This window comes from Neodiprion virginianus, chromosome 1 (genome assembly GCF_021901495.1).
Source record: "Neodiprion virginianus isolate iyNeoVirg1 chromosome 1, iyNeoVirg1.1, whole genome shotgun sequence".
Taxonomy (NCBI): Eukaryota; Metazoa; Arthropoda; class Insecta; order Hymenoptera; family Diprionidae; genus Neodiprion; species Neodiprion virginianus.
The window spans coordinates 26,873,721-26,900,291 of NC_060877.1; the positions used below are offsets into that span (position 1 = coordinate 26,873,721).

The 26,571-nt window shown below is 43.0% G+C and overlaps 2 protein-coding genes and 1 long non-coding RNA gene across 4 annotated transcripts; 1 reads left to right on the forward strand and 2 right to left on the reverse strand.

The window, feature by feature from the left end:
* Window positions 1–74: 74 nt before the first annotated feature.
* LOC124300980 (splicing factor 45) lies at window positions 75–2,153 on the reverse strand. The gene is made up of 4 exons (XM_046755544.1): window positions 1,892–2,153; window positions 1,380–1,691; window positions 663–1,106; window positions 75–429 (listed from the first exon to the last, which is right to left on the reverse strand). Exons 1-4 carry the CDS (start codon window positions 2,006–2,008, stop codon window positions 142–144), a joined length of 1,161 nt encoding a protein of 386 aa, XP_046611500.1. The 5' UTR covers window positions 2,009–2,153; the 3' UTR covers window positions 75–141.
* Window positions 2,154–3,851: 1,698 nt separating this feature from the next.
* LOC124300806 (uncharacterized) lies at window positions 3,852–5,277 on the reverse strand. Of its 2 annotated transcripts, none has more exons than XR_006907346.1 (2): window positions 5,202–5,277; window positions 3,852–4,548 (listed from the first exon to the last, which is right to left on the reverse strand). It is a non-coding gene; the product is annotated as an uncharacterized LOC124300806 (long non-coding RNA). The 2 variants fall into 2 exon arrangements; XR_006907339.1 differs by lacking the exon at window positions 5,202–5,277 and adding an exon at window positions 4,648–5,195.
* A 4,566-nt stretch (window positions 5,278–9,843) lies between these two features.
* Window positions 9,844–20,896, forward strand: LOC124303333 (protein naked cuticle homolog 1). Its single transcript, XM_046760433.1, has 5 exons — window positions 9,844–10,669; window positions 18,024–18,211; window positions 18,439–18,819; window positions 19,031–19,329; window positions 19,442–20,896. The coding sequence occupies exons 1-5, from the start codon at window positions 10,606–10,608 to the stop codon at window positions 20,052–20,054; spliced, it is 1,545 nt and encodes a 514-aa protein (XP_046616389.1). The 5' UTR covers window positions 9,844–10,605; the 3' UTR covers window positions 20,055–20,896.
* The last annotated feature ends 5,675 nt before the right edge of the window (window positions 20,897–26,571 follow it).

Below are 26,571 nucleotides of genomic sequence, written 5' to 3' on the forward strand. Positions count from 1 at the left end.
TACTGTTAAATGCAGTGCAATAACCATCAGCCGAACAAACAGGTAGCAATTACGATGAAAATGATTCAACTCAATTTTAATTGACAGTATTTTATTATTCACAAACGGCGCACATTTAAAAAAAATTCATGTACTTCAAGTTTAGTCCATCAGTTGCAAGGTGTCCAATTTTTCACAGGAATAAAATCCAGCTCTAACTTGTCTTCCGCCAAAGAAGCGACCGTTTAAGTCTACTACAGCTTTGATCGCACTTTCTATCCTCTTAAACTCTACAAATATACGCACTGCCTCTTCAGCCGGGACGTCCATCACCTCGTGAATCATAACACGCGATACATCCCCATACTTTGTGTTACACTCGTCCTTGACTTCTGGCTCAAGATCTTCATCCACCTCACCTGGTCCAACCATATTTCGTAAGAGCACCACCTTTTGAAAATAAAATTCACATGACTGATAATACTCATATACCCAGACTTAGTGGGAAACGTAAAAAGCAAAACGGGCATGGTGAAATTGAAATTTCACAGCCAGTTGAACAAGGTTTGAGATTCGTATGCCTGTTTAAGATCATGTCATTTAACTAAAGAGAAACAAAATAGACCTGTACTAAAGGCAAATAATTTTGCGCAGACTTCTACGCATGGCACTACTATAATAACCTTGCTTGGTGATTTCATAATCTCTGTAATGCTTGGCTCCTCCTGAGGAACCACAGGTTGTGGAACAGGGGCGACAGGTAGTGGTGGCGAAGGTACCATGGGTGGTGGAGGAGGCATCAATTGTTCTCTTTCGCCAACTATCCTACCACCACGTTTGCTGGTTTTTTCTACTTGTAAAGCAACAGACATTCCCTGTTCCTTTTTACCAAGACCCTGGCCTTCTTTGAAGCCATATTTTGCCATGATCTTTGCAGCTACGGAGGAAGCACCGTAGCCAAGATTCGATGCCTGAGGTCGTGCTGGAGGTGGAGGAGGTGCTAGATCTGGTGCCTCTTGAAGGGATGGGGGAGGTGCTATAGCTGCGCCACCGCCCACTCCTCTCGAAGTTGGTGTTCTTTCCTCGTCCCTTTCTGGTGCGACCATTGTGTTGCTGCCAGGGGAAGTCTAAATTGGGATCATTTAATTATGTATATTGAAGAAAGCATGATTGTTGTTACATTCAATGGCTTGGAACAATCTGTACACAAACTGCTTAAATATGTTGGATATTCTTCATGATCTAAACTAGTATTCAGTTAAGACGACAATAGAGAAAAAAGAGCTTCCTAACTTTGACATATAAAATTGCCAGCGACAATATTGCTTATTTGAAACAAAAATCCAACGACTTAGCGATACCAGTAAAACAATGAAAATTGATAAACTCGATTCCCATACCTGTGGATCTTCAAATCTGGTAGTGTCGCGTCTGCGTTTGCGTAATTCATTTTCCTGGTCGTGTTCTCTGTCCCGAATATCGCGTAATTCCTTGACGACTTTTTCGTACTCATTTGGCCACATTGGGTCATATTCATTTACTACGTTCCAATCAAACTCGCCTCCGACTCCGACATTATTTGTACCGCTAAGGGTAAGAGAATTTCCTGTTTGTGAATCTTCGTCTTTCTCGCCATCTCGGTTAACCTTTGATTTCAAGTCAATCACAGGTGCCAAAACTGCCGCAGCTTTTCTGAACTGTTCTCTTTTTGGCTATAAAAAATTGTTTTTGATATTAGTCTTCAATTTAGAAGTAAATGCGAATGTTTTATTTTCGTATTCCCGGCACGGAATAAATAAATCTTGAAACTGAAATGTTTTTTTGAAACGAAATTTTCGAAAGTTTTCGATAACGGTAAAACGTTTTGAATTATTGAATGTACTTACAAAGTAGTGGTTAAGTGAAATATTACCTGTGTAGTTGCCGCTTTTTTTAATTGCAGCTGGGACTGTAATAGTTTAATACCCGATGACCACCCTGCGACTTTTTCTGTTGTTCGATGCTTATCAAAATCATCGTACAATGACATTTTTGTACTATTTCAGAGTGGATGTTGTTGACATGTCAAATATAACCTCCAATCATTCAGTCTGCACTAGTCTGTAGCACGATTCACAGTTCTTGCAAGAACAACCATTGAATATAACTAAGTGGAATCGTGCATATCGATGCCTTTACCAGCCTTTACCAGATAAAGCAAGTCGGTAAATACAGGGCGCCACATATACTGATGACCGACTCTGCCGTATTTAGCATCATCTGAGCAGTGGATAAGGCAGGGCATATTTACCACAGCAGAGTGCCACAGTAGTCGTAACGAAACTGAACAAATCGCAAACATTATCACTTAACATTTCTGCAGCAGGAAGAAATAATATACAATCTTTGTAAGCTCATAATTTAGTGTAAAATCTTATCTATCATCTACTAATACATCGACCTCGAAGGACTGAATCTAGGTAGCAATAACGATTCATTCCTTTGATAAAGTTAGGTACTTCTTTAACCAATATATTCATAAAATCGTTCCAAAAAGTAACTATCGCTCTGCAAAAATTACAACATCTACATATACGAACACCACTGCTTACAAATCAAATTATGTACAGATGCGTTATCGTTAACATTATCTTATTAGTTTCAATCCAAAGTTCGTACAGTGAGAAAAGACAAGGTTTGCCATTTCTTTATCATTTATCGTTTATGTTTAGACACATCATATTCGGCGAAAAGTTGTCAGAGAATTCATATTCACGCCTGACCACGATGTAAGTCTTTCTTGGATCGTGCGCCTGACACAACTTGCTCCGGAAATTCAACAAATTCGGTCGCGTTGCGCGAAGTTCGCATGGCGCTTCCGGCCGAACAAGACTTGCTTCCGAGGGTTCCGAAGCTTCCGAGCAAAGAGACTCTTTACATCCACCGCTTGCGTGATGGCAAGTATAGTAGAATACGAGTCGGTAACATGCAACTACGTCGAAATGTAGTTTCAAAAACCTAGTTTGTGTCGGATGACGCTTAAAAATGGAGGCCACACAAAACGCTAGAGTAGGCTCTCTCTATCAACTCTGTGGTCTGGGGTACCTTCGTGTGAATATCATCCGCCGGATGACGCTACGCTGCAATTGCTTGTACAGAATTTCAGGTAACTTTTTAGTCGTAATGTTGATAATGATCACCCCAAATTTTTAACGTTCAATTTGGAAAAGTAAAACCATCGCCCTATGCGATACTCGCTGAATGCATTAAATGTATTAAAATCTGATTGAACAAGTGCCTTTTTCTAGCCAGTCTGAAATAAGTAACGTACAGATCTCTAGTGTTTTGATTAAACCACAGGAATTTACTCTCCCACTTACGTTACTCTTGTCCTGTAATAACTACGTTCATACATGCATGGGAAGTTACTTGGACATCGATATAATTATATTCTAACTTTGATCTCCCCTTCTTAATGGGGGGTCGTTTTTATACGCAAGCCCTACAGCTGATTACGGTTATAAAACTGTCGTAACATATTAAAACCAATGAAAGCATTTTTAACGAGAAAAACTACGACGACTAGACGTTGGAACATGGGTCAACCATCTCGTTAACTTATCATAGAACTAAGAGCCAGCTAAAACCTGTATTTCAAATTGCCAACGGGTTGCACGCGTACGTGACTCTGAAACAGTCACCAATGTGTACAGCCACTCAATAACTCCAGATCATGCGAAGTGAAAATTAAACTTTTATTTAAATCAAACTAAACCTCGCCTACTGTCTGCAAATTGACGATGAGATTTTCCTGGAGACAATCTGATTTTTAAAAGGGAGGAAAAAAATACAAAATAAAGAAAGCCTTAAAAAATTCTTGAACCATCAATTCATTGCATTTTTAAGACCATAATTTTATTACTCAGCAACATATAATACACATGATTGCAGATTATGCAGAAGATCATTTATTTTCCTTCGCCATGTCATTCTTCCGATAGTGGAAGGAATGATTGATAGCAACCAGAAGAGAATCATGGGCAATGTAGGTACTTCCACGTTCAAGGTCGTATGTTTACTCTGATTTATCGTCGTACAAATACGTCGTAGGATTATCACTTATCATAGCCATATTGTTGCGTTATCGAGAATGTCTACCATTGTCCGCATATATACCTGTAAGATATACTGACATAGCTATATACATATATCTATATCCATACCATTACAACAAATTCACTTTATGATATACAGTTGTGGACACAGTATTCATTCAATAATACTCGACCGACAATGAGACGTCGTAAGATCCTTCGGCGAAAATAGTTTTCGTTTGGACACAAGTTCCCAAGCGCTGCCACGCTCGTATAGCTACAGCTGTTCCACGCACATGCAATTCGTTCGGCCGTTCCAAGTTTTTGCTGTTATCGCATTATGCGATCCGTGTGTATGGATCCTGAGCTGCACACGCGCTATGGCACCGGGAAGTGTCAGTGATGTCTGGTCCCTGTAGAAGTTGCGGTTGGGGGAGTAAGAGAAGGGGCGAACGAATCGATGAATGAACGAGTGCGCTCGTGTCAAAGGATATAACTGCAAACAATAAACATAATGATTGAAGTATCGAGGCTCGCCGGCTGCGAACAATTCAGGTATTCAAGTTTCGCTTCTACGATTTACGTAACGAGATACCGTTCTACGAAATGAAACGTCCGCACTATGCGAAGGCCTTGTCCATCCGTTTCAGACAAAACCAAAACCCGATGGGACCGCTGACGTAACGCGATTCAACGCCAGTGGTCCTCCTGCAACGTCCGTATTTCTCCGAACAGTATAAGGCGAATGAATGTATCTGCCCGTCGTAATATTTCTTCAAGGGAGTGTTGTAAATCCTTATATGCCCTGCAGTGCGTGCATATACACGTAAACAGGTATAACTCGCGAATAAAACTATCGCGCGACTCTATCCCCGAGCACGTATGGTATGCATATGCATGTGTAACGGTATTCGCGCAAGTGTGCGAGTTTAGCGAGTAGTTTTCCGGCAACGAAGCGGAAGTCTCGTCTGTAAGTAAATGAGTCTCTGGAAGGGGTGAATCGGGAGCGAAAAATAAGTGGCGGCGGCGGCGTGCAGCTTGATAAATGCAAAGTTCGAACTTTCAGCTTCTGAAAGTAGTGGGTTGCGTAGCCATGTGTGTACGGACCTCAAAGTTATTTATTAATAGCAAAGTTAACTCGGTGCGCACCGGCAGGGAGTGGCAACTGGCATCGGGTACCCGAGGAGGTCCGCGCGCTGAAGCGGGCATGACGCAGTGACGGGGGGCCACGACTGCCGGCGTCCCGCCCGAGTGCCGACGCCGACGCCGACGCCGCCGACTCTCTCCTGCCCACCGGGTGAGGCGCGCGGAGCCGAGCGGAGCGACGGACGCATGGACGGACGGACGGACGGACCGACCGACCGACGGACGAAAGGACGGACGCTTTGTCGGCGCCCGCGGCGGAGATCAAACGCGCCGACCTTACCCGCCTCCCTTCCCTCCCCCCTCCCAGATTCCATCCCTAACCGAGGAACCCCGCGCTGCGCCGAGCCAAGCCGGGCCGGATCGAGAGACGAGCAAAACCGAGGGCGAAGCTGCAGCTAGAGAGCGGTAAAAGCGTGTTGCCGGTCTACCTGGACCGATCCTCATCGAGCCCTGCGTTCCTTCCATCTGTGGCGAATCGTAACCGCGATAGATACCGCTTGTCTTTATCGATTTAATTAGTACGGTTGTATTAAAGGCACGGGTGTGCGTATTATCTTGCGAGAAATACTCGCGGCCGCGCCGCGGCGATGATCCCGGTTATTAAAAAGCGCCCGCGTCGCCCGACACTGCAGCGCTGATCGTAAGGCGGAGGCTCGATCCGCTGCTCTCGGAACTCGATTCCAATCCTCGAGGCCTCTCGTAATGGGGATCCGGGTAAGCAACAGCCAGCTGTCGTCCCATACATCCGCGTACCCGTACCTTCTTCCTCGGCCCGTTGACGGCCCGCACCGCGATAAACACTCCGCGTTAGCCAGCTACGGGAAGTCTTACACCTTCAACTTCGCTGGATACATTCAGCTGCGCCTACCTGAACTAATGTCGCATACCGTGCGTCGGCTCCGAACCGTCACGGCTAATCCGTGAGCCGGGAATATAAAGCCGAAGCGCGGTTACACGATCGTGGCTAATTGGAGGTCTCCTCGTAGTAAAATCAAACGCTCAGGCGCAGTGCGCAGCTTTCGTTTCAGTAGCTTCGGACAGAATTTACCAACGTTGCAATTTATACAGTTATGCTATATTGGTATGTGGCTCGATTAATTCCCCCTGCAAATTTTTACACTTTGACCGTGTAACGCCTGTTTACGCGGGAATAACGCGCGGTTCAACCCCGGGGCTTATTTATACGCATATCTTCCCGCGTTTCAGCTTGGCCACAACGCCGCATTATAGTTGCGTGGTTCGGGGAGAAAGATCCCCGATTTTTTGGGACCGTGGGTTCGGTACTATTATTACCAACCGATATTCAGAGGGGAGCCTGTACCGAGTTTTTAATCCAACCATATTATTCTCTTTTCTCCACGGTACCGCCTGCCCTTCGCCGCGTCTTTCCGACGCTCTCTCACTCTTCTCAGCTTCTCTCCTTCTCCTTTTTTTCCTCTCTCCTTCTCTCTTCCTCTCTTGCTTTTCATTCCTTTTTTTCTACCTACTCTTTCCTTGTCTTCCTCATTCCTCTTCCTCTCCCACTCTCGCTCACCCTCGCTCTTTCTCTCTTTTCCCCCCCGGGCCCCGCCTCACCACATCGCCGTCTCCTCCTCTCTTCTTCTCTCAAAATCGAGGCTCGCCGCCGACTTTCCGACAAAGGAATAAAGAAAAGAAACGACTAGCCGAGCTACGGCTGCGGATGGCTTGGCTTGGCATGGCAAGCCGAGGCAAGGCAAGACACGGTGGGTAAAGCTGGGGGAAGCCGGGGGGCACTTACCACTGCATTGGCGTAGGAAGTCGATTGACTACTCGATAGAAAACTGTTAACAGATACGAATGCCAAACGTTGATGAGCCTTTCAAGCTTATGCCTGTAACCACCAGCACGGTGCTCTAAGAAATTGACATTCAATTCCCGGAAGAAAGAAAGTGCAACATTATCTTCAAACCTCGTTAGATATTTTTGCTGCTCCTTGTAGATTAGCGCACGCTTCGGTTCACAGCTGTAGATGAGTCATGAGAAGTACATATAGCGGCACTTTCGGTAATCGAACATTGGCACTCAACTAATTTGAGTATCCATACAGCCCCTAATGTCGTATACACTTTCAATTTTCACTGTACCGAGCATTACACGAAGTACTGTACGTATAACGTGCCTCTGGAGTGTTACGCCCGTCTAATAATTCTCTTTCGTTAATTTTCCCCAGCAATTGCTCTTGGAATACGCCTATGGATCTTCTGAACCACCGCTAGGAGATAATAGCGTGGTGGTACAGTCTCCAAAAAGAGTCCCTACTCACTCGGGATACCCGCTATGCTGCGAAGTGCCCTATTTTATTGTTTCCGCACTTTGTGTACATACCACTCTATGCGCTCCTCGTCTTCCGGATTATTATATCTACGAAATACAAAACACAACCTAAACACCACTGAACTATACAACAATTTGAAAAGAGACCCCGGAACTTACCTTCTTTTCCTAAGATTCTGTCGCCGTATATTAACAGCGGTCTCGTCTGCTATCGGTTGCACGATCTTTACTCGATCCTCACAGTCGATTTCAATTCTAATCTGTTTGTGTAGGAATAAGAAACTCGAAAGAGAAGAGAAAAAAAAGAAAGCAAATGAGACAAGATAGATGGAAAAGTAAACTACCAGGCCACGAAAGCCGAGTAAATGCTTTTTTCATTCCAGTCGGATTTCTGGACCAATATATAGTACTAATGATACCCACTCGTATATTTCGTTGGAAATCCAGCCCTTCCGAAGATTGGGATACTGCAGGTGGTTATACGAATGTTTCATCTATTTTTCGTTGCTCTGTTTTTATCCTTTTCTCTTTTTTACGTGCGGCAACAAAAACTTTATTGTAATCGTCCGATCTTGTTTCCCGGTTTCATTCTTCAAGGCCACCCGTTAGGTACGTGTTAAAAGAAAAGAAAGGTAATAGAAGGAAAGAAAAAAAGGAAATAGAATAAACATAAAATAGACTACGTTATGCATAAAACATCTCATGCACGTATATGGTTCAGGGAAAAAAAATTACCTCAAAAATAAAATCACGAAGTCCCGTCCTTGCGCGCTGCCACCTCTCTCTTTCTCTCTCTCTCTCTGTGGATGGCCCACCGTGGTTTATTATACGACGCCTACATTATACAAAATTTAAATAAATGGCAAGCACATAACCGCGTCTCACGCATGCAAATTTTGTCGCCGGAGTCAACGCGAGAAGAAAAAAGATCGAATATCGGTGTCACGTTTTTTTTTATTTGGGTCAATGACTAAGGATTTCGGTCATTCTTACATTGCTTCTTAAAATTTTGTTACTTTGTATTTGCCCGGTAGGGTCAACTAGACGTCCAGGTTGCTTCGCGTAGATACATATGTTATAGATGTTTGAATATTTTTACGGATCCCCATCGAAAATCGATCAAGGTCGGTCGTAGAACTTATTTATCTTGAACCGCGAAGTTCGATGCCCATTACATAAATTTGACCACAGATTATCTAAAAATTGAGTCTCCTTCGCGATTCGCATATTAAAATTTTACGTATGTAAGTTACGGTTTGAATTAACTCATCTTATATGCCACCCACACTTTATACGCTATTGTATGAAAAAACTGAATGAAATCCGGCGTTCGTGATGCACGTGACGAGGCCGAAGAGGCTCATTCGCATTGCGTATACATTATATAGGCATACAAACTGTCCATGTCATGCACCATATGCACATGTGCAATTCGTACGTACACAAGGTAAACAAAGAACGTGCGAATCGTTTGCACCATATAGCCCACCGTGGCCAATAAATGTCATTCCGCCCCCGCCTCCGATTGATTTTCAACTTCGGCGATGCAGCCGAAACAACAATGATTTCGTGTTACTTTATTGCAGCGTGTGCGGCGGAGGCAATGCCTCCTCCTTAACCCATGTGCGCGTTACATGAGGCTGCATTCGGAGCGGACGACGTGTGGCTGCAACCTCCGACGTTTGCGAGGAGCCGTACAGTCGAGAATGAGAAAGAGAGAAGGAACTAGCGAAGCAGAATGAAAGAGAACGAGAAGGAGAGGGTGAGAGAACGTGAGGCAGAACAACCTCAGGGTGGGGACCAGGGTGGAAGTATACAAGGTGAGCTCACAACTCGCCTCCTCTGACGTCACGCCTACCAGCATCGCACTGCCGGTCGGGCTGCCTGTCGTCAGGCGCTGAAATACGAAACTTCACCGTTCTCGTATTCAGCTCATACATTCGGATTAGATAACTAGCCGGCTTGCATAAGTTTTCTTCATTAATTTTATACGTCGTATGTATGTAGATAAAGTTTAGTTCGAAAAGCTGAACGGAGGAAATGAGTCCCGAAAATATTGTACCGAGGAAATCACGTCAAGTAAATAGAAAATTGATATATACGGTGGTAAGAAGGAAAATTGAAATTCAACGGGCTTGTAATAGTGTGAGATTCTCTGTTTGATATTCGGTGGCGTTTACGCCTGGTAACGGCAACCCGCGTAGACTGTCTACGTCACAGATGCGCTGCGCGAAAAGCGTTCGCGCATAGTGTGTGAGAGTACACCTTGTATAATCCGAGGGTATGGAGGGGAGAACGGAGCCTGCGGTTTAGGCAAGGGGGCAATCGCCGCGTAGTCAAACTACGCTCGTAGATGTAGTCGCACGGGGGCGCGCGTCGTGTCTTCCAAAAACTGATTTAGTTTTCTTTTGCGTTTGGAATTCGAGCGGGCACTAAAAAGTTCCTTTACAAACAATTATTTTATACGTACTGCTACGTACCTACGTATTATATACGATAGTATTAAACACAATAAATACTTGCCTGCACGGAGGCACTTAATTAGCAGGATAATATTCGTAACACACACATGAGACTTTAGTGACCTAATAAATAACTGGCTCGTCCCTAAAACATGTAAATGCATATGTATATACATATGTACATACGTGTACCTTGTTATACAGTGATACAGAGAAGTAGAGAGAGGACTGTGAGCTTGCAGAGCAGGGAGAAAAGCTGGTCTTTCGTTGTTTACTATAAACATACCACCACCTCTACTACCCACGTAACAAGCGTGTATATTAACGCGAGATGATGGTGCACAAGGTGTTTGCTTCCTGACCGCTGCGCAGTGTATTATAATACTACTCGTGGGTTTTTTCTTCTTTGAAGTTTTCGAGTTAAGTGTAACGCCGATACCCTGCCGGCCCCCCTGCATCCACGGTGAAATAATATACAACGAGTATAAACGCTATAAACAGTAGCGGTGTAATAATAATAATAAGAGATCGAGGAGGGAAAAAAACAGCGACGAAGAAGAAGAAGAATTTACAAGAAAAGTTGAGTTAAAGTGCGTGAGACGGAGGCCCAACAGTTTGACAGTGTGTGCGTCCTTACGCATGAGGGCCCTATGGCTACTGGATTGGTCAAGTGGTGTCGTGCAAGGTTCCTCGCTGGCTACAAGCCCTTTTCTGGTAATATTCCCGAGCCTCTCGGCTCTTTCCATATTTTCTACTACGATGCAGAGATTCTCTAAAAACCACCTCTAGGAAATGCCTCGGTTCGTAACCGCGCGCGTATGTGCGAGTGCGTGTGCGTGTCATCAGATCAAAGCCTAGAGCTCTCAAATGTTGGTAACGGGGCCCCGGGGGATTTTTCTTGTTTGAACAAATCGTGTGCGGAGAGGCTCAAGCGAGATTAGGGAGAGATTTTCTTGTCGGTCGAGAACGAGCGCTGTCTTATTATTCGTTTATCTCCCTTTCTTCGAAATTGTTCGTCTTGTCGCGAGTCGTACGCGGTGTATGTGCCGCATCGGTTAAAGGAACGCGGCAAACGCGGTACGGAATCTCTGCGTCTCTTTTTTAAGTCATGTACATACGTATACATGCCCAAGCGTCTAGCATATGTAACTCTAGACATCTAGGAGGCGGTTAATTAAACCGCAGCAACCAAGACTTGAGCAATTCTTGTCTCGAGGTAACGATGCCGAGCAGCTTGTTTTCCAACTTGTTTTCGGTCCGAAACAAAATGCGAGTTCAATTCTACACAAATTACGTGACAATAACTGGTGGTGCAGCCGATTTGAGAGATAGCGAGTCATTTTACGTAATTCGGAAAGAATCGAATTCGCATTTTGTTTCGGACCGAAAACAAGTTGGCCGGTAGCTCAAGGCATTAACGAACGTTACATACGTGCGACGTTGCGTAATTGTATAGCGTAGATAATAATCGTGCTAGAATCATCGGAAAAAATATAAGAGGCACGCCAGTCCTATCGAGACGACAGTGTACATGTATAAACGTGACTAAATAAAAGATATTCATATTTGAGCTTCGGTAGGTATTTACATTACGCATACCTACGTACGTGAAACGGTGAAACCCTCTCAAACATAATTAAGCAAGATTTTAAGCGCTCTACATTACTCAAAGAACTCGGCGCGCTCAAAGGCGGCGGCAGCAGAAGCATCAGCAACACAAGCAGCGTGATGCACCGGGGACTGAGGAACATTTATGGAGTGGATGGATGGATGGATGGATGGATGGATGGATGGACGGATGGATGTAGGTGCCACTTGGACCGCCGTTCTATATCGGGAGTAATTATGCGGCCTCATTATACGAATACGTGATGATAACATTTTTGTAGGTACACGTCGCGTTCATTTTTTCACATCCATCTACCTACCTACCCACGCGGCCAAGAGCGGAAATCTCGGTATCTCGTTTATCCTTTCCCTCTCTCCGAAATTCAAGTTTACTACTACTACTCCTCCTACCTCCTCCTGCCGCTGCTGCTGCTGCAAAGTCGAGTGAAAACAATTTTAGTTGGTACTTTAACTCGATTATATATGACGATGGTAATTGGTCGTAAGCGTGTACAGCACGTGATGCATATTCCGTTTGCACTTTCTTAATGCGATTAAACCGTGGGTTAACATTTTTAATAATTCATGCAGCAAAGAGGAACGGAGGGCTACACGCCTCGAGATTTACGCATTCACGTACGCATTAGTTACGCATGCGTTTTCACGCAACTCCACGGCTGCATTCTAGTTAAGTATAATTGCATCGGTAACTCCCGGGCACACGTGTATTTATTACATATGCCGACCACCGCCACATTGACGAGCCGAGCCCGCAGTCGCGAGACAGTTGGAAGTATACTCCATTGTCGGCAATTTAAATGTCGTGAGGAGTGAAAGAGAAGGAAAGAGGCGAGAGATGAAAGGCGAGGCTTGTTGCTTTGCCGGGTCCGCATTAACGTCGATTCACACCGGCGGTAAAGTCAATTAAAAATCGTCATTGCCGTACGATGCTTATGGGTGTTGTGTACGGTAATGCCTAAACCATGCGGTAAGATTCGTTCGGGAGTCTGTTAAAAACCGTTAACCGCGGCCGCAGATCAAAGCAACTATCTCGAAGAAAAGGTTCGCGTACCCCCTACCCATATCGCTTTTGTCGGCACACATTTTAGAAATAGTTTCAAGGCGAAAACGCGACGCCACTCGGCGTCGGCAATGCTCAAAGGGACGGACAGTAATATGCCTTCGTTTGTCTCTTTCAATCCCTTGCGTTTCGTTTTCTTTTTTTTTTTTCTCTCCTTCTATTTTCTCTTCTTTCTTTCTTTCCCTCCCTGCCGACCGTCGGTCGTGTTACGTGTGCGTTATAACCCATCTACCGGTCCTGGCCGAAAAGAGTTTTCAGTTGTTATCTACTCCTCACTCTACCATGCGCATATCATTGCCCTCCTCGTGTTCGTTGAACTCCGCATATTTTTACGTTCTCTATTTTCTTGTTTTTATTTTTATCTCATCTTCTTTTCGCTACATTCGAATTCTTCGCCGGCTCCGGTCGTCGTACGTTTAAAATTTGGCCTACGACTTGCAGCGTGTTTCTTGTATCAAATAATGTAAATCACCGTCTTGTAATCAGCTGTACGAAAACAAGGATGTCATTAATAGACATCCGGTCTGTTTATTGGTTCAACTTCCAACCGGTCGTAACGCCGCCACTGAATGTTTATCTGTGTTAAAACTGTTATTAACTGCAGGATCAGAGAAACCGACCTACATCGATACATCTCTTGTAACACCACCTGCACGTTGAATAAGATCGAATTCGCGTGTTTCGTCGGCACCTAACTTTTATAATAATATACACACACACACACACCACGTACATATACGTATAACACGTGCACTCTACACTGCAGTACAACAATACCAACAACCCTTCTCGAAAATACATCCAGTCGAAAGTTTGTATCCAAAAATACCAATGCCGTCTCCTCATCGTCGATATGAGCCCGTTTCTTTCACTGCCTCTGCTGCTGAGAGCAGCTCAGCGAGCCGACCAAACGGGAAAGAGCGAGAAAGAAATAACGAGAGAGAGAGAGAGAAAGAGAGAGAGAGAGAGAGAGAGAGAGAGAGAGAGAGAGAGAGAGAGAGAGAGAGAGAGACGGGCGTCTGCATTGATTTGAAAATACGTCTGCTGCAGCAGGGCCAGGGTACTATATACGGTCGAGCGTTTGAAAATGGGCCGACAAACACACTGCCTCGTGGCCTTCGTGGCCTTGGCCCCTTCGACGCTGCATTCGTTTCGGTTCCCCATAGAAGCGAAGCAGCGCGAAGGGTGGTCTCAGGCGGCACGAAAATCAACCCCCATCTTGCCCCGCAGCTCCGAGCAAAATTACTCTCCCTTTTTCCGACCTCCCTTCCTTCTCCTCTCCCCCCTCTCTTCACCCTCCCGCCGCCCCTCCGGCCCGCGGTTCTTTCCCTATATTTCCTCGTATTTCAAAAACTGTACGTGCAGTTGTCTGTATCTTTTTACACACGTTTTCAGACGTTGAGTGCAGAGCTGCCTGTTGCCCGCGCGTATAGCCTGTTTAAAAATCTAGTCATAGTATGTACCCATGTTGAAGCGACTATCATTCAATTACCGAATGAAGATCGGGGTCCACAATCTCCCTCTCTTGTTCTCCTTCTTTCTCTCTCTCTCTCTCTCTCGCTCTTTCTCTTTACTACCGTTGAGCGCGCACTACTCAATTAAGATTACGTTTCTCTCGATACGATAGTTTCCTGCTGCTCCATCCAGAGGGGCTTCAACGCCGAACCGGGGTCGTCGGATCGTGTTCTTCCTCCCTTTCGCTTCCTCCTGACCGCGCCGATGACCGCCTCTCGAAAATTCGGTTCACGTCCGGTCAAAGTCGACTCTAGTATACAGGAATTACGCTCACCACTCGTCGGCCACACCGCTGATCCCCCGATGATGACGCCTACGCTATTTTATTATCCTATACACCGTTACTACGTGTGCCCTGCATCATGGTCGCGTTAAACGAAGGAACGAACGACCCGTACCTAACCCATCTATACCCATATCCGTATACCCACACGCGTAACATCTCGCTTCGGCGATTAAGAAATATCTCGAAAACACGTTTCCCACCCGGGAGTATCATTCGTCACCGTCTTTCAACTCCGATGCCGGATTCACTGTCAGTCAAATTCACACGTCCAACGGCCGTTATACGCTCCACGTGTATACACATAATATAGTCATGCACACGTGCTCGGTATGCACATACCTATATATATATATACATACGTAATACATACTCATTATCACTTGAAAAACTAATTTACCGCGTTTATATCGATTAGGGCACGTACTTTATATTTTATGCGATTATACTACATATACTATCGCGCATCTCCGTAGTCGATAGTTTGTTCGTGCGTTTTCCCATCCACTTGAATCTTATATCGTTCTGAATTACGTGAATGACTCTTATATTCACTGACGGTACTATAAAAATTGTATTCGAAGTGCGTGTATACATTGGGAACAAAAATTAAAGTGATCTACGGCTATGAATTGATAAAACTCTTGAGTCTGTAATCTATATACGTTCCGGTATATGCGGTCGGCGGCATGTAGATGCACGTATGTATGTTCTGTATGCGTGTGTATTGTAGATGGATTGTAGCAATTTAGTGTACATTCGTTATCTTGCATTAATCTAGGGATTACTCGTTTGTTGAACAATGATTATTGTAAAGCGTTTAGCAGGCGGCGAGATTGACGGTTCAAAAATATCTCGGGGTTTCGATCGATTATCCGTATCGCAATCAAGTACATGGTGTAGGATATTTGCTACGGGGTACGTCGTGTTCTGTGTCCGAATCTGAAATATTTGTAAGATTTCCGCAAATGTTGAAAACGATATTACAGCTCTGATATCAAAAGTTTTCTTGCTTCCCACGTGATTTGTGTTGACTTGTTTTTGGATACATCATAAATAATGTTCTTGTTAATTGTAGATCTTGGGAAAACTTTTCGCCCGCAAGCTGATCTAATATGAGTAAATCTAAGTACATATGTACATGTATTTCTAGTTGCGAGGTTATTTTGAAGATTTGAAAAATCATCATGTTATTGTAGTATGCAGAAATTCAATGTGGCGTTGAGTTTTATTCACGATCGACTAAAGTACGGCCCTGCAAGCTGTTACACCCGCCCGAAGGGTGGTTATGTTTGGTAGTTGGGGTAGGCTAGAGAAAAATGCATCCGAAGCGAGACGGGTAGTTGAAGTTCTAGAAAGGAACGAACGAGAAAACGCAGGAGATTGAGAAAGAGAGCGTGAGAGAGAGAGAGAGAGAGAGAGAGAGAGAGAGAGAGAGAGAGAGAGAGAGAGAGAGAGAGAGAGAGAGAGAGAGAGAGAGAGAGAGAGAGAGTGAGAGAGGGAGGGAGGGGTAAAACGACGAGGGAGAGAGCGGCGAACGAACGAGGCGTTCGGCTGGGCCTCTCTTCCTGGAAGCCAACAATAATAGCGGCTAGAGAACCAAGAGGGCCGCCGCCAACCGACACACAGCCCGTAGATGCTTTTGCTTCTAGGAAAATACCTAGGCCGCCGCCGCCGCCGCTGTTCGTTCGTTCTTTCGTTTTACAATCTAAAACTACTAAACTTGCCTTAAGATGTTCGTCTATCTACTTTAGGTTTTGAGACGATAAAAAGAAAGAGGTCCAACTGTCGGAGTTTTATTGAAGTCACAAAACACGGAATCACGACCTGTAGGCTTGACCAAAATGGTCAACGATACACGCACAGGGAGAGACAGTCTCTGATCTAGCTACAATGTAGAAAATTATTTTACCGAAGGAAAAGCACGAAAATTATCGAAAACTTTTCTATTCGATTACGATTAACGACTGTATTTATCGACAATTGATTGTTGCATGGATTGTGATTGCGTCTTTTGAAAAATAACAGTGCAGTTGCGATGTACAAGTTGATAATACGTACGGATTTAAATGAAACATCCTTCTCGCAGAAGAGGAAATTTTACAGTAACTGGGTTATAACAATCAAATAGTGTTTGTAATGCAAACGACGAAGCTGGTCACGCGTTTCAACATGCGCGTGAGTAAAATTTTGGTAGACCTGTACGAATCAATACAGTCGTTCGGAGGCTCTCATGCTGATCAATCTGGTGTTTTTTACTCGATTTTTTTAAATGCTCTTTCCTTTATTTTCACTTCCCTTCTGCGTGGGTTGTAACAGAGGATTGGGAAACGAGTGGCGAAGGAAGGGGGGCATGGTTGGTTGTGTGCTGGAATTCTGATTTTGCCGAGATGAAAGGATGACATTTTGGCGAGGCTTATGAAATATCGCCCATTTCGTATAATAGCGGAAGAGCTCGGAATACAGCAAAAGCAAAGCGTAATAGAAAAGCAACAAACGTTGAAAGAGCTGCGCAGACAAATGATGTCTGCATAGCTGGATGTCGGACCTTGCATTTTTGGGAACGGGCTTGTAATATATTATATGTCGAAAATACATTCGGTACGTCGAAAGTAACTATATATACTGAAATGCGGGAAGACGTTTAACTACACAGGTCTGCTTGCTTCATTCGCTTGAATATATAAGATGAAAATTTCATATCTATAACTCAACTTTGTGTTGATATTTTCAAATGTTCTGAGGTAGCGCTTGATACTAGCAAATAAATCTAGAAAGCAGATACACGCATTCGGGGTTCGAGTCACTAGCGATAACGTGTGTATAATTTATTTTTTTTACTATTATGTATAGACATTCTCTTTATACGTTTTGAGAATCAAAACTCTATTGCGCATAACAACGAAGTCGGACAAAATGGATACAAAATTTGCTGGATCATTCCGTATGAAATTGGTACCGTAGATAAGATGCGGTCTAACGTCAGGATAAAGTATAATTCAAAGCTTTTCTAAAGTCTTCGCACTTATCACACGTGGTGATAGTTTTTATCGAAAGATAATATTAAGTCGTAATTAACGGCCTCCGAACGAACCGAGCTTACAACGTAAGAACTTTGATGTTTTACCACAAGTGCTAACAAGGTCAGTTACACGGTTTTTGAAGATTAATCCTCCTTTCAGTGTATTGGCACTCTAAATATAATTCGAAATAATATACCAATTATCGTTAACTGAGTTCTGTGCGGTCGATCAGCGTATGTGTAACTATTTACATTCGAACGTATGCGTATCAATTGTGTACGTATAGCGAATCGAAGAACGACGAACGTCCGGTCGTAAAACTGCTTGAAACGAATGAAAATTAATGAGGTAATTCCATCGAGCGCTAAAAGGAATTATGCCGCGCAAATTAATTCTTCATTCGGTACAATAACTCATAATTTGAAGGTCAACGAAGGATCAACAATTAATCAAATCGCTATCCCGCACGCACACGCTTCTGTAATTAAATATGTAGAATACCTATAATGCATCAAAACTTGTCGTTCTTCAACAGCCTATTTTACTTTCGAATTACAGTTGTTGGCGGAGGTCCCGAAGGGAGCGACGCCGAAGAGTTGCTGGCGGGCGTCGCGGCGCCGTGCAGCAGCTCTCCACCTCCACCGCTGCCCTTGCTTACGCCGCCGGAATCTCCTACGACTCCAACACCGCCAACCGTCAATGAAGATCAGACGAATTCCCATGCAACGAGACAGCTTAGCTTTGAGGTGAGAAAGAATTATGTCGGCTGGACTAAATTTAAGCCGGATGATTATCAAAATTCCTCTGCACCCAGATTTCTATCCCTAACTAAGAAACGTAGAGAATTTTAAGGCTCGATGTCGACCACTCTAAGAGTCTATACCGTAGGCGTTATGTATACTGGAGAAAGAATTGAATTCGTTCAATGAAAGTTCATTAATCTAAAACACACCATTTTTTACGATTGTTTCAGGAGTTCGAGTGCGACGTTTCTGTAGCAGAGGGCGATAGACGAAGGCAGGAGTTTTCCTTCACCTTGTACGACTTTGATGGTCATGGCAAGATCACCAAAGATGATATTGCCGGACTGGTTACAACTATTTACGACACTCTGGGTGCTTCAATTCAAGTCCCACCATGTGGCAGTAAAACAATTAAAGTAAAACTGACTGTATCACCAGATCAGAGAACTGGTCAAGCACATGTAACACCTGTAAAAACGGCCAACCTTCCTCAAAGCTTACCTGCCCCAGCACCTTGTTGCCATGTTAAACATGTTACTTCCTGCGGTCATGCGAAACATGCGTCTCGCAGAGTTCCCAGGAGGAGAAGAGTACAACGTCATCGATGTCAGGTAAACTTTGCTGTTATTATAATATTGGGAACTTTATACATTGAATATTTAAACTCTAAGTTTGAGTAAAAGGAAAGATGGAACAAACACTCATACTTATTCACTGAATTTAATTGAACTGCCGTAATAGCAATACTTGATATCTCTGAAACATTGTCAGCAGCAAGAATGTGCTACAACTGCGTTTTTCTATGTTAAATATAATTTTCAGTCAGAGCATGGAGCGGATAGTCCAACGGAAGATGACGCTAGAAATTTACCAGCAAGTCAATCGAAGCAAGAAGAACTTAGAAGAAGAGTTGGGCCAGTACCTCACTTGCCTTCACCTTACTCAAACAGTTCAGAAGGTGATGTTAGCGAAGATAGCGACGCATCACCGTTGTTAACACCTCTCACACCTCTGGTTCCAAATCAGCCCAGAAAGCGTAGTGGTGCTATGCAAAGACAGCAGTTGCTCGAAATTATTCAAGCAAACATGGAGAAAAACAATCTCAGTTTTCACGCATCTAGGTGCGTCTCGAAATAAAAGCCAAGCATTTTTTGGAAACGAATTATAAAATGTGTCGTTCGTTATAATAATTTTCTCAATATATATGATTAGTTACCTTAAAAAAATTTCTAGGAAACGACACCAAAACGAGCAAGCACGCATTCCACTTCGAAGTCCATATACGGAACCCTCGAGTCCTTACATCCAGAGATGTAGACCGCTGCAAACACCTCGTCAACCGACCTATCACAAGCCAGTTCGGGAGCAACCTCATCATCCAAATTCCTTGCCCGATGTTCCAGCAAAGCCTAGGGGGAATGGGAGGAAGCCGCGTATACACCACAGCCCTCAGACATGTACCCCACCACATCCGGCCGAAAGTTATGGACAAGTGCATACAGTTTCGCAAAATCTGACCACTTCAGCCACCCCGAATAATCTAAACTCGACCAATCCTAATAATACTAATAACCAGAATCATACTAATAATCAATGTAATAATCTGCACACGAATAATCAGCGAAACGAAGCTCATATTCATCCGCCGAATAGTGGAAAACCGGGTAAAAAACATCAATTGAAACATGCCACACGAGAGCAGGATCAGGCGAGAGCCATGGCCCAGGTTGTTCGTTGGCTAGAACGTGAGTTTTCTCAAGGTGCTGCTGCAGCTGCTGGTCGGAGACATGTTCATGAACATATTCATCATCACTATCATCACTATCATACCGAGGCACTTGTATAACCCTCGATTATCATCGGAAGGATTGTTAGAGCTGATTTATTGTGAGTTACAGGTATGTAATTCGAATATTAGATTTGTATACGGAATAAATAGGATAATCTGTGTACATGGCGTGTTGAATAAGATATTCAACTGGTTTTTGGAAAGAGAAAAAAGAAAATGTAATAAACTACGGACATGAAGAAAAAGAAATTTGGTTTTATTGTCGTCGATTTGACATAAGTTATACATATACCAGTTACTGGTACCTAATTATTTAAAAATTAGAATCAACTAAGCAGTTACAACAGAAACCTACATAAAAAATACTTACGAAATCGAACAATGAAACTGTAAGCATGGGTCAGATATGACCAGTTATAATCTTGTTGGAAACGTATGTAATTGAGTTTTCCAGCTCGTTTTTAGGCTAGTTTACGTGATTGAATATTATTTATACCATGCGATCATTGTACATGTATGCTTTATTTTCATTGTTCAACAAGTATAATTGAGAGTTTAAAACTGGTCTATAACTAAGTTTGAACTATTCAATTAATTGATTTATGTACTATCCAGATTGACTCTTGCGTATGCGATATACAATACGTAAAAGCAGCAAGTAGATGCTAAGCAATGGAATCGTGACAATATTTTTCTATCAATCTCATCGCAGAGTATTATAATTCTATTATATTGAATAACGATAATGATAGCAATTAATATCAATTAATAATAGTAATAAAAGATGTTATAAATTTGTCCTTGGATTTTTTTATAACACCAAGGCATGTAATTTTGTATTGAACTTTGTAACCACTGTAGATATTTTGTGTCCTGTTTTTTGTATCAATATTTATTAAAAACACATTTTTTATATAAAACTACATAATTTGTCATTCTCAAGAATTATTGAAGTTTGATTAACAAATTTTTGTATCACTATCTCGAAATTCATGCAAGAATGAAACAAATCCCCAAATACTGTCTAAATTGATGAAAATTCAGTCATATGTTGACAAATTTTCCATTCACATACGTAACTGCGTTTAAACTTTATGGTCAATTGTGGTGGCAAAAATGTAAATACTCCTATATGAGGATGAGTTCGAAGCCGATCGGCTACTTTTCAAATTCTATCCTAAATACGGGCATTTGGATTTTCTAACTTCATTCAACACCCCAAGTTCTGTACGCATAACCTTTGCATGTCAAATATATTTAAAGAACGCGTTTCTGCAATTTCTGATAAGGAATAAATATCATTTATGTGTGGATTTAGAACGCTTAGTTATCGTTGAACCCGAGTCAATCGAAGCGTTGACTGAAGAATATAAAGACGGATACCCCTGGGTAAATTTTTGCGACCAGTTTTCGGCGGGCAAGGGAGGTGGGCCTGGGAGCGTAGGAGGGTTTTGCTCTATCAACTATACCTAACAAGTGCGCACCGACATTCGAAGCAGCCAACGTAGTGTCGATACGGAAGCTTGAGATTGAGTCGGTTCAAAGGGTTCAAAGTGAGTACGTAAGACAACTGCGACTTAGAAACGTCGATCAGCTCGATCATCCCCGTGAGAAGACGCGCAACTGCGTCCAACAACCACCGCGTCCGTAGCCAACCACCCCCAACTACCTCCGAGCACCTCCAACCACCTTTGTCCCCTTCGTCCAGCTCGTCCCCGTCCTCCTTCTCCCCACCGCCCCGTCGGTCTCGTCCTTCTCGACCACCGCCGATCACTTCCAACCACCGCCAAACACCTACTACCCCCTCCAACCACCCCCTAACACCTCCTACCAGCGCCTACCACCTTCTACCACTTCAGAACACCTCCAACCACCTCCGACCTCCTCCGAAAAACTTCGTCCTCTTCGTTCCCCTGCTCCTCCCTGTATTCTATAACATTAATGTTCATATTCAATTCAATTTCGTCATTATTTTAATTTTATTTGGTGTATTGATTGAACAGATCCAATTATACATTTCGTCTTGACGAGGGCCCTCACCTTGGGCCGTAACGTCAATAAGTTTTTCTACGTTATTATTATGACCTTCATATCCAAGAATTAATCCCCATTCAACACACAGAGGTCAAGAACTAAGTTAATCATTAATATTTATAATTATTCCTACAACTTTTCATTTGCTTTCTCGATTTTGAATTTTCGTAGGCATAGAATCGGAACGCTGTTTTAGTTAGTCGCAAGTGAAGTATCTACGTTGGGTAGAGAAGCAGAATTGTTTTTCGAAAAGTGTTCGTATGGAAAAAAATTCACCGCAACTGTAATACATCACGGATGCGCTAATTTTGATCTAGATGAAATGGATGTTCTGTATATGAGACAGTATTTAACGTAGTGTCCTGATTTAGAGACCTAAAAAGGTGACTGTCGGCGATATTTTTTTTTTTTTTGATAGGGAAAGATCGAACGAAGCTTAAAAATTCGAGTATATTTTAACACACATTTGAATGGTACGGGCAAAAATTTTTATCATCCAACTGTCGCAGAACGGCAGCGTTATTAGCTGACCGGTTGACTGAAGAATATATCTTAAGTCAACAGCTGACCATCGAAGGGCCTAGCCGCTTGAATCTGGAATCGGCAGAAAAGATAAAGTGCGTATACCTTGTCTGAAATGTAAAGACTAAAGTCATTATACATCATATATCATACATAGTATTAAAGTTCGACACCAAAGTTTGATTGTTCGGATAATCGGATATGCAGAAAGTGACGTCACCCAAATTTTCTTTTCTCTTGACGTCACCGACCTAAAATCGGCCAGCCGAATTCCTCAGTCTGGAAACAACCGCGCAGTAAAGCGGACGTATAAGAATCGCGCTCCGGAGATTTCGAGTACCGGGTTCTCTACCTCCTGAATCCTGCGCTCCGGGTCCGCTTCCTGGTCGAACTCGAGTTCCAGGACAAGCGCCGCGTAGTTTCTGCACTCCAGGTCCGCTACCTGGTGAAACTCGATTTCCAGGATAAGCGCTCCGTAGTTTCTGCACTCCAGGTACACTAGCTAGTGAAACTCGACTTCAGGGACAAGCGCTTCGTAGTTTCTGCACTCCAGGTCCACTATCTGGTGAAACTCTGGAAGGAAGGAGGAGGACGAGGAAGACGAGGAGAACAAGGTGGGCGAGGAGGAAGAGGATTTGTGCACGGTGAGTATAACATTTTTATAACATTTCATGGCAATTGTAATTATATTTGATCTAAAATTTTTTAAACTTGTCATGTTTACAACAAATTATTTCAATTCATTTTTCGCGCAAGCCCAAATTCAGTAGCTATCAATACGCTAGTAAAATTTGTATAATATTTTATAATTTTCTCATAATCTTCTTGATAAAATGTGTCAATACAAAATTATATTAATCCTTACACAATATTTTCGATGTGTTCTAATTTTCACTGAAAATATTTATTAGTAATCGGGGTATAACCCGAGGTGGTTGGGGGTGGTCAGAGGTGGTAAAGGCTGGTTGCGGGTGATCGAGGTGGATGAGGAGGAGGAAGACGAGGACGACGAGGAGAACGAAGATTTCTGCACAGTGAGTATAACATTATTATAATATTTAATGGCAATTGTAATTATATTCGAAAATTTTTCGAACTCGATACAATACATTATTTTAATTCATTTTTCGCGCAAGCACATATTCAGTAGCTTCAAATGCGCTAATAAAATTGATTACATATTAATTAATTAATTATATTAATCCTTACACAATATTTTTGATGTGTTCTTACACTGAAAATATTTATTACTATTGCAGGTATAACTCGAGGTGGTTATCAGTGGTTGTTGGAGGATGTTGGCGGTGGTTGGAGATGGTCGGAGGTGGACGTGGAGGAGGACGGGGAAGACGAGGAGAACAAGGTGGACGAGGAGGACGAGGATGTGTGCACTATGAGTATAACATACTAAAGTATTGAATCGACTAGGAGTAGGAATAGGAGTAGGATCAGGAGTAGAAATAGGAAGAGGAGTAGGATCCGGAGTATAAGTAGGGATAGCAGTAGGATCAGGAGTGGAAGTAGGAATAGGAGTAGGATCAGGAGTAGGTTCAGGATTAGGAATAGGAATAAGAGTGGGATCAGGAGTAGGGGGAGAAGTAGAAGTGGGAGTAGGAGTAGGGGTAGGAGCGGGAGTAGGAGTAGTACCCTACCCTACCCTACTCTACCCTACCCCACCATACCATACCATACCCTACCCTACCCTACACTCCCCTAGCCTTCCCGTTCCTACCCTCCTCCTATACTCCTATTTCTACTACTATTCTTACTTCTACTTCAAACTCACTCCTACTCCTGATCTTACTCCTACGACTACTTCTGATCCTACTCCTATTCCTACTCTCACTCTTGAACCTGCTCCAGATCCTACTTCTATTCCTACTCCTACTCCTGATCCCACTCCCATTCCTACTCCTAATTCTGATTATTATTGTTATGGAATATAAAGACTGCGTGTCGAATTGAATCCCATTTCGAAACGAACAATTCTTTTATTGTCACATTATAGCCGATTATAGTAGATAATCTAGTATGTTTCCTAGAAATTTGAAAGATTTGTAGTATGCATCACGTATTAATCATGAATGAATCACATACATCAATGTCGTACGTGGACCGCACATACATTTATACTTCTTGGTCTCTGCATCATTATTACATCTGATCTATTTGTATTCATGATCTATGTATACATTCTTGTCTCGGGTACCTATACTTTAATAAAATGAATGTTTTACTACGAATTTTGAAAGATATTTATTCTCATTATTAATTTCTTGTATCGCCGTCATTCGGTGAGTACACACAGGCCAAGTACTGGTTTGGGCTTACAATTGAGAAGACTGTGTTACTCAGAAGTTTAATGCAGCCAGCATCGTGTCGAAATCAGAAATTCTCTGATGTTCTGCAATAAGTACGCAACTCTACCGTCGGAACATCTCACGGTACAATTTTCGGTTGTCACATCGAAGCACATTAGGGCTGCTGTCTTTATATTCTTCATTTTTTTGCCCCGCTTTACATTTTTGCGAAAATTTTCGCGATTTTGAAAAGTGCTGGAATCAGAGCTTTGGAGCACTATATCGACGTAATTTTGCGAGAGAAATCGATTGGGCGCAGTCGGAATACGCTGCGAGTGGCGGGTCAAAAGTTACAGCCAAAAAACCAGAACCTCAATTTTCGACATTTTTCAGCAGGTGCTTTTTTGCTCGCCATTTCTCACCTGTTGGTCCTACGCTCTTTTCGCTGCGATTTCTGAGTTCCTGAGGGTCCAATTGGTCTGATAAGGGTCGTTTAAAACGAATCTGAGACCAAAAGTTTTTTGCCCAAAAAAAAAGTAAGGCTAACCCCTTTGTGTTTTTGGCGAAAATTTTCGCGATTTTGATAAGTGCTGGAATCAGAGCTTTGGAGCACTATATCGACGTAATTTTGCGAGAGAAATCGATTGGGCGCAGTCGGAATACGCTGCGAGTGGCGGGTCAAAAGTTACAGCCAAAAAACCAGAACCTCAATTTTCGACATTTTTCAGCAGGTGCTTTTTTGCTCGCCATTTCTCACCTGTTGGTCCTACGCTCTTTTCGCTGCGATTTCTGAGTTCCTGAGGGTCCAATTGGTCTGATAAGGGTCGTTTAAAACGAATCTGAGACCAAAAGTTTTTTGCCCAAAATAAAAGTAAGGCTAACCCCTTTGTGTTTTTGGCGAAAATTTTCGCGATTTTGAAAAGTGCTGGAATCAGAGCTTTGGAGCACTATATCGACGTAATTTTGCGAGAGAAATCGATTGGGCGCAGTCGGAATACGCTGCGAGTGGCGGGTCAAAAGTTACAGCCAAAAAACCAGAACCTCAATTTTCGACATTTTTCAGCAGGTGCTTTTTTGCTCGCCATTTCTCACCTGTTGGTCCTACGCTCTTTTCGCTGCGATTTCTGAGTTCCTGAGGGTCCAATTGGTCTGATAAGGGTCGTTTAAAACGAATCTGAGACCAAAAGTTTTTTGCCCAAAAAAAAAGTAAGGCTAACCCCTTTGTGTTTTTGGCGAAAATTTTCGCGATTTTGAAAAGTGCTGGAATCAGAGCTTTGGAGCACTGTATCGACGTAATTTTGCGAGAGAAATCGATTGGGCGCAGTCGGAATACGCTGCGAGTGGCGGGTCAAAAGTTACAGCCAAAAAACCAGAACCTCAATTTTCGACATTTTTCAGCAGGTGCTTTTTTGCTCGCCATTTCTCACCTGTTGGTCCTACGCTCTTTTCGCTGCGATTTCTGAGTTCCTGAGGGTCCAATTGGTCTGATAAGGGTCGTTTAAAACGAATCTGAGACCAAAAGTTTTTTGCCCAAAAAAAACCCCTTTGTGTTTTTGGCGAAAATTTTCGCGATTTTGAAAAGTGCTGGAATCAGAGCTTTGGAGCACTATGTCGACGTAATTTTGCGAAAGAAATCGATTGGGCGCAGTCGGAATACGCTGCGAGTGGCGGGTCAAAAGTTACAGCCAAAAAACCAGAACCTCAATTTTCGACATTTT

What these genes read in the sequence shown, in the direction of transcription:
- LOC124300980 (XM_046755544.1), bottom strand. Translation starts at nt 2,008, where the DNA reads ATGTCATTGTACGATGATTTTGATAAGCATCGAACAACAGAAAAAGTC. An exon ending in AAAAAGCGGCAACTACACAG is followed by an intron (nt 1,692 to 1,891) that starts GTAATATTTCAC and finishes AATTTTTTATAG; the next exon opens with CCAAAAAGAGAACAGTTCAG. An exon ending in TTATGAAATCACCAAGCAAG is followed by an intron (nt 430 to 662) that starts GTTATTATAGTA and finishes TATTTTCAAAAG; the next exon opens with GTGGTGCTCTTACGAAATAT.
- LOC124303333 (XM_046760433.1), top strand. Translation starts at nt 10,606, where the DNA reads ATGGCTACTGGATTGGTCAAGTGGTGTCGTGCAAGGTTCCTCGCTGGC. An exon ending in CGAGACAGCTTAGCTTTGAG is followed by an intron (nt 18,212 to 18,438) that starts GTGAGAAAGAAT and finishes CGATTGTTTCAG; the next exon opens with GAGTTCGAGTGCGACGTTTC. An exon ending in TACAACGTCATCGATGTCAG is followed by an intron (nt 18,820 to 19,030) that starts GTAAACTTTGCT and finishes TATAATTTTCAG; the next exon opens with TCAGAGCATGGAGCGGATAG.